The following is an 8,022-nucleotide window of genomic DNA, read 5'->3' as shown; positions in this document are numbered from 1 at the left end:
TCTGACACCTCTCACAACAATTCCCCTCCTTGGAGAGAGCAGGAATTGACTCACCAGTAACTTCCCTCATTAGCTTTCCCTTTCCCAAGCACAGAGTTTGAAGGAGGAGGAACTGAAACAAGCCAGGAGTTCAGGAAACCATTGTTTTTAATGGGGTTGAAAAGGTAGGAAAGGGATTTGCTGGCAAGATGTTCAGCATTGTATCTCTTTTTTTCTTTTTCTTGGCAGGGGTTGATGTACAGAAAGGAAAGGAGCCCCAGAGGCTCTCTTATCAGGCATGGGGTAAATGGGGAGAAGACAGTAGAAGAGGAATGGGAGACCTGTGTCTCTTGCCGCAGGGAAGGAGAATTGAGACACAGAATACTGGAAGAGACATGAATCACCTTATATCTGTGAGGGTTGACTAATACTGCACTTCCCTGGGTATTTACAGATCACAAGGGAAACAGAGTTACAGACAAGGAAAGATCAGGGGCTCAGCGGTGAAGCAACCTGTCACACTGGCTTGATCCCTAGTAATTTAAACCATACCCTCAGTCCCCCTTCACCCTCTGGCTTTGACCTCTGTCTTCGATGTGTTGCCCTCCTGCCTGGTCACTGTTTCTACTTTTTCCGCCCAATCTGTGCCATCAGGTGGGCATTGGCAGCTGCCTTGGCTTGCAAGTTCTTTGCCTTGGCTATGTTGAAGAGGATGTTCATGATGTTGGTGGGAACGTCGAGGGACAGAGTGAACTTGGTGTGCCGGTCACTCTTGGCTTTGTCTTGGTATACCTTCCCCCGGAGCTGTGCTTGGGACAGGTATTTGTATCGAATGCTTCCAGCTGCACTGCTGCCTCCAGAGCCTGGGGAAGTCCTTTTCTCTTTGTCTTGCTTTTCCTCTCTCTCCTTCTCTTCCTCTCCTGAGGATGGACCTTGGCTGGGCAGGTAGAGGAAGCTCCTCTTGCTCAGCAGGGACACAGCCTCCAACTGGCTCTTCTTGGCCTCAGACAAGGCTGTGTTGAGGCAGCTGAAGATGGGCTTGTCTTTGTGGAGCTTACGGGAGAGGCCTGTTCTTGGGCCTGCCGGGAGCAGCAGCAGCAGCAGCAGGAAGTGAGCAGGTCTCAGCATCTCTCCCTGCAGTGGAAAAGAGGGGCGTGGGGAGGTGGTATGAGAAGTGACATAGAGCTTGAAAGTACATGGAAGGAAACACAAAGGGTGTTGTTGATTTCTACTATGGGGTTTCCCAGAGTATAGTGCCCATATCAGTAGCCTCAGCATCATCTGGGAATTTGCTAGAAATGTAAATATCTGGTCTTGTTCAGAACTAATGGGGCATAGCAATCTGTGTTTTAACAAACTTTCAGTTGATTTTGACGAACTTTAAGTCTACGAGTATATGAGTTTTATATAATTCAGCTATGTAGGCAGCCACCGGCCCTGTAAGTGAACAACAAATATGACAAGTAGGCATTTAGCAGCCTAACTGGGTTAATTAGAATGGCCACGTGAATTTTTATTCATGTCATCATTAGGAAGGCAGATTAAATATATGCATATGGCTTAAACAGCATGGTGGGTATTTGCTCATTGCTTCTAAGGCAGATCTCTAAGGCTAATTTCCTGGTAAGTTATTCCTAGTTTCTTAAGAATAACCAGGTTTATTAGTTTGGTTGATTTTATGAGACCTAAGTCAGCAAAATGTCAGCACAAAGCCAAGCAACTCCCAGGGAGGCCTGGAGCCTCCATCCTAAGACAGTCAGTCACCTCTGATCACGTGCGTGTGTTCTTGCTTGCCTCTCAGACTTGAGTGAGACTGAGGGTCTCAGGATCAGTCAGCAGAAACTCTTATTTGAGAACATGCTTCACCTAGAGAGGCCTAATACCTCCTTCAGGTACCTGTTCATTGGTATTTCCAAATTCTGGGTGAGATGTGCAATTGTCCAAGATACAAGACCTTGACGGGTATGAAAGGATTATATTTTCAAAGTGACCACTTGAATCCATTCTTTCACTATTTTATAAAAGGAAACAATTAAGTCTTATTGTATGAAACATGCTGGCAATGCAAACACCCAGAATAATGGCCCTTCTGTAACTCAGACTGTTAGGATCTCAAGCCATCATATATACTTGTTGGTCTACCAACCATCAATAGCATCAGTTATGACTTCAAGTTGCTTTTTCCCAGGGAAGAGGACTAATGCTGAATCACCCATGTCCTCCTGCCCAGTCTCCTTTGATGTAAAAGCAGACAGATGTATGTGCCAGAAGGTCATCAGAATTAGGGTTGTCTGTGGTCATTATTACTTAGGGAAATTGTGAGGCAGGTAGAGTTTATTTACTTCTTGTGGCCTGGAACTAAACTCACCCTGTACCTCAGTCCTCTTTGCCTCATCTGTGGGCACACACAGATCTTAAATAAAGACATGACACTAATTTACTTCATTGTCATCCTTGATCATGCATAAGAAAAAAAAAGTGAGGCCAAAATTTCCAGAGTTCCATCCTCCTAGGGTATGCATGGCTGATGTCCAGCATAGTATGACATATGCTTGTTCCCAGGCTGCACCATCAGAATGAATCTGCTCCGGGACTGTCATATAGGGTACCTGTGGCAAAAGACTCCACTGTTCACACTGTGTTGCACTGCTTGGATTTGGAGTTTATTTTATTAGCCAAGACACACTTGGCTTCCACAAAAGGAGAAAGAAGCATGTGGTTAACTATGACACTTGAGGTAGTTATTGTCTTATGGCATCTTTTTTTTTAAAGCAAGTATGAACAATTGTATAAATAAATCAACAGGGAGATTCTCCCAGACATTCAGCAGTGTGAGGCTGGGACTGGGATTTCTACGGTGACAGCACAGAGTAGAGCCAGCCAAGTTGAGATGACAACAGAAACCTGAGTTCCAGCCCCAGCTCTTTGGCTCACTATCACTTTGATCTGGAACTGGATATTTCCTATATCATTAGTGGGATTGGACCTTTCAGACTTCCAGTGGGAAGCCCTTCCAGACTTCCTTAGGTGGTGAGTGATGGTTGGAACCAGAATTTGCCCTTAAACTGAGCCTCCCCTGAAAGAGGATCCTGCAAATTCCAGCTCTTTCACTTACCTTGGAAACACACACAAACATATACACATCTACACAAACATAAGAGGAGTGTTAAAAACATTTGTGGAAAATAAAGTGTTTATGAAAAAACTGTGAATGGATTTCAAATTTTTTTGCAACAAAATAAACTTATCTTTAATTCTATTTTTCTGCAAATGTCTTGAGGTACCCTCATCTATACAAATACATATGTATACAAATACACACTGCACATTTACTCATATACAAAGCTCTATACACCTCACATACACATATCTCATGTATATCACACACATTAACACTTCATAACATATATACCTCAAACTCATGCACATATACACACATCACACACACTCATACATACACTTCACAATACATGACTCACATAAACATATACTTCACATGTACATAACTCACATAGATCTACACACACATAAAATGCAGTTAACATGTACATATTTCATGTATACCTCAATATATATGTACACACATATAAACATTTAAGACATAAAACTTCACAGACATGTACACATAATATATGCATAGACATACTTTCACATATGTATGTACAAAAACTTACATATATTTCAGACATATACAAATGGACACACACAACCATATACACATTTTACACAATATACACATAAACACATGTACATGCACACACTTTCCACACACACATAAAGTGTTCATGTGTATATGTACCCATTTATGCACATATCTCATGTATGCAAAAATACATATATATGTATACACACATGGACCACATAAACACACATGTGTGCATTTGCTTGACAAGTTTCCTGTGGCAGCTGCTGCTTTCCTTAGTCTTCTCCATTGTATCAGCTTCCTTATTTTAAATGTTTTCCCTAGAAACCAGGGTTTGTTTTATTTGTTTTTCTTTCATTTTGCCTTACAAAAGTTTGCAGCTTATTTTACCTAACATTTTTCATAATATTTTATAAAAAAATTCACCCTTCTTGCTTTAAGTAATTCGATATGTACACTAGCCAGATGTGGACATGCTGTGTCATACTGTGAGAACAATGAAAACTTTGGAGTTACACAGATTTATGCTCGAATTCCATCTTCGTCTTTGTTTGTCTGAGGACCTTGGGTAGATTCCTTAAGCTCTGAGAAATTCAGTTTCCTGTACTGATAAATGGGATTACAATAAATACTTCATAAAGGTTAAGTGAAAGATTAAATTAAAAATGTCCATCAGTGAAAGCTGTTTGTTTAAGCAGACACTTAATGAAGGCTGGTTTATGCCTATTTATACATAAATATAATAATCTCCAGGTCCTACTAGGAGATTTGGTCTGCACATAATCTTTTCACACACATACTCTCTCTCTCTCTCACACACACACACACATGCATGTCAGATAGTTGGAGCCAGTAATTTGTTTCTGCAGATCGGTATCCTTGATTGTGTTGTACCTCTTGATTATAGTTTTTGGCTATACCACCCTCTCATGCACCCAAACTACACTGGTGAGCTTTGCCTTTAACTTAGTGCGAGTGTTCCCTAACTCAGAGAACTGCAGAATCCTGTGAAGGGATTGTTCAAACACAGAGTAGGGAGCCCTATCCAGAGAGAGTTTCTGATTCAGTGATTTGACTAGAGGGCCTGGGAACTTGCACTTCCCACAGGGGCCCAGGTTATACTGCTGCTATGGGTCTGTGGACCATACTTGGCAACTGCTTTTGCCTGAGTTCCAAGCACCCCTGTTCTCCTTAGAATGCAGGCCGGACCTCCTAGAGAATACTTTACAGGATGGATTGACTGTCCTTCAGAAAATGGACTTTTTCTTTTAAACATTGCATCTAACACCACACTTATGGCTTTATTTCGTACTAAGGATATGGCTAGCTGTTTATACATAAAGTATGGATGGACGTTTTAGCTTTCTTATAACTTGAAGGCATCTTAATGCTTGGGAGCAGTGTTGAATGATTTGTTAACTCTGAATTAATTAAAACCAGTTCAGAAAGGGTTAATGCTGGTGGCAAATCGGTTCCTTTGTCCCCTTGTTCCATTCACTGAGCAGCTTCAGACTGCCCCTCCCACTAATCAGCTCAGGCCTAAATGCCCCCCTCCCCCCCACACTGGGTCTCACTGTTTTCCTGTTTGAGAGCAGCAAATTCAATTTGGGAGTCTTTTTGAATTCTTTATCCTTGTACTTTGGAAAGCACGAGGCCTCTCTACAAAAAAGCCTGGAAGAATGAAATGATTTCTCAGTAAAAGTTGCCTGGGCACTAAATGAGTATAAGTTAAAGAAGGAGGGTTTGGAGGTGCAGCCTTGGGGCTGTCCTCACATCCCCCACCTTGTAGGGTCTCTCCATTTCCTCCTCACTAAAACTGTTGCCACAAAATCCAAAGCACCAGACAAAATCATATTCCCCTCTCCCCAGAACCCTCCCTTCCTTCCCAGGACATTCTGCCTTCAGCCTCAATCTTCTGCAATTTTACACAAGAATTGTTGAGAATTCCAAACGCATTTAGTGTCCAAGTCCGTATTTCTGTCCTAGAAATTATCTATATTTCTCTTTCTGACCACACTGGCTGCCCTTTTAGTTTTTTTTTTTTTTTTTTTTTTTTAATTTTTGACAGGCAGAGTGGACAGTGAGAGAGAGACAGAGAGAAAGGTCTTCCTTTTTGCCGTTGGTTCACCCTCCAATGGCCGCCGCGGTAGGCGCGCTGCGGCCGGCGCACCGCGCTGATCCGATGGCAGGAGCCAGGTGCTTATCCTGGTCTCCCATGGGGTGCAGGGCCCAAGCACTTGGGCCATCCTCCACTGCACTCCCTGGCCACAGCAGAGAGCTGGCCTGGAAGAGGGGCAACCGGGACAGGATCGGTGCCCTGACCGGGACTAGAACCCGGTGTGCCGGCGCCGCAATGTGGAGGATTAGCCTATTGAGCCGCGGCGCCGGCCTAGTTTTTTTTTTTTAACACCGGAATTTATCTGCCCATATATCCCCCACCCGGGGAACACTTTGAGGGTTGCATTTCTTTGTAGTTTCCATTTCAGCTACAATGTGGAAACATTTCATTATGGGCAGATTTTCCCTGTGGGTCATTTTGTTCCTTAGTGGTGCCATATGAGAGGCTAGGGAGGGGCCGATGTGGTCAATGATGTCTTATACTGAATCAAAGACTCAATAAAGATTTGTTAAATGAACTAAAGTTAGATTAGTATTCCAGGCACTTAATAAAACCAATTCATTTTCCAAAAACAAAGCAATCTTTTTTAAATTTTCTTTATGGCTATATATTCTCTCTGCAAATGCATAGTTTTGCAGATTACAGAGGGAAAAATCCTTTAAAAGGCTTTTTTTTTTGTTTTGTGCTTTATTTTGAACTCATACATCTATATCTAAAGTTATAAAAGGGTTTCTGAATATGAGACAGACTTCGTAATAACTTCCTACAGTTTTCCTGGGGGGAAAAAATACAGGTTTTTCCATGCAGTGGGCTGCCAAATGATGTAGCCTCCTGGAAAAGTGACTGGACTCAAGTCCATTACAAAAGCAATCCATGGAGGGTATGGAGGAGGTGATCTCTTTTTACTTTTTGTTTACTTTTCCCCAATTTTTTTGGCGGACCAACTCTTTAAAAATATTTTACCCTCTTGCTTTTCAAATCTCATGTTGCTCATTAGGGGAAGACATTGTATTTGTACAGAGAGTACCTGACATGTCTAAACCATCTACAAAGTGTGCCTGTGAGCAAGTGCTGTGCAGGGGTTCTGCCACATATGCACCTAGCTTAGCAAAACCTCCCTCTATATCTGCAAGCCCTTGGCTCTAGCATGGGCAGGGTTGTGGGGGTTTTGGACAGTGTCCCCTTGTCCTTAGCACTGATGCAGAGTTATAAAGCAAAGACCACTCCCCAGAACCATGAATTGTACATGACAGGGATGCCTCATGCTGATCTTACTTTTAGATTTTCTAAAATATAAGGGCTTTTTGCCATCCTCGATATTTTACCATCAAAGTGAGTGGCTGAAGGATGGAAGACAGATTTAGGTACCTTTCTGGGACTTTTCATTTTAGGATTTGTTTCAGGTTTGCAGGATACACAAAAACTATTCACCACAGAAAAGTTGTGCTTGACTCTTCACATAGCCTAATTCCTTAGCAAGTTACCCCTGTTCATTCTTGGGACTCCTTCACCATACTCCCCAGTGAATCAACACAGAGGTTTAATATTTCCTAATACCTGCCATGGAAACTGAGCACTCTAGTTAGGTTTAAGGGACAAAACTCTATACCAATATTTATCTCTTTGAATGCCTGAAACTCAACCATTCCTTTGAATTATTATTATAGTAGTGTCTTTTGATCGTTCTTTAAAGAGCTATAGTTATTTCTGAAAACTGTGACAGAGTTCAACCTAAAATGTGAGGCATTGAGGAGCAGCCCAGTCTAAAACTCAGAGCACCTGCTAGGGAGAGGGGGAAAAAAGAGTAGAATAGAAAAGTCAGGAGGCAAATGGCACAGATTCCACTCTTTTGCCAAGTGTGGCAACAATGAAGGCAGAGCTATTCTCTGAGTGGCCCAGTTTTAACTAAAAAATGAACCATTGAAAAACATTTTTTGAAGCCATGGCTGCAGATCCTAGGGGACCCTTAAGCACTTAAAAATATTATAGAAATCAGCTGTTTCAAAATTTCTTTTTTAGATTTGTGGAAGGGTTTATGTGGAACACATACAAACATAGTTCCCTATGCAACTCACTCTACACATGAACACTGAGAGTTTATGCATCAGAGGAGTATCCCTTGAAGAGGGAGGAACACTTAGGAGAAAGTTGGCGTGCTCTGGACACCCTGGTCATTATAGGATCTTATTCAATCTGGTCTCAGAAGTGCCCCCCCCCCCACTTTCTTTTATTTCTGCATAGCTATGTTAAGGGAGAAAATGGCAAACAATATTTCTCAGAA

General features: G+C 42.1%; 1 protein-coding gene across 1 annotated transcript; it reads right to left on the bottom strand.

The window, feature by feature from the left end:
* Window positions 1-603: 603 nt before the first annotated feature.
* Window positions 604-1,107, bottom strand: UCN3 (urocortin 3). Its single transcript, XM_062210344.1, has one exon. It carries the CDS (start codon window positions 1,105-1,107, stop codon window positions 604-606), a length of 504 nt encoding a protein of 167 aa, XP_062066328.1.
* Between the last annotated feature and the right edge of the window lie 6,915 nt (window positions 1,108-8,022).

This window comes from Lepus europaeus, chromosome 14 (assembly GCF_033115175.1).
Source record: "Lepus europaeus isolate LE1 chromosome 14, mLepTim1.pri, whole genome shotgun sequence".
Lineage (NCBI taxonomy): Eukaryota > Metazoa > Chordata > Mammalia > Lagomorpha > Leporidae > Lepus > Lepus europaeus.
The sequence above is the reverse complement of the archived record's forward strand: the minus strand, read 5'-3'. Positions and strand labels throughout refer to the sequence as shown.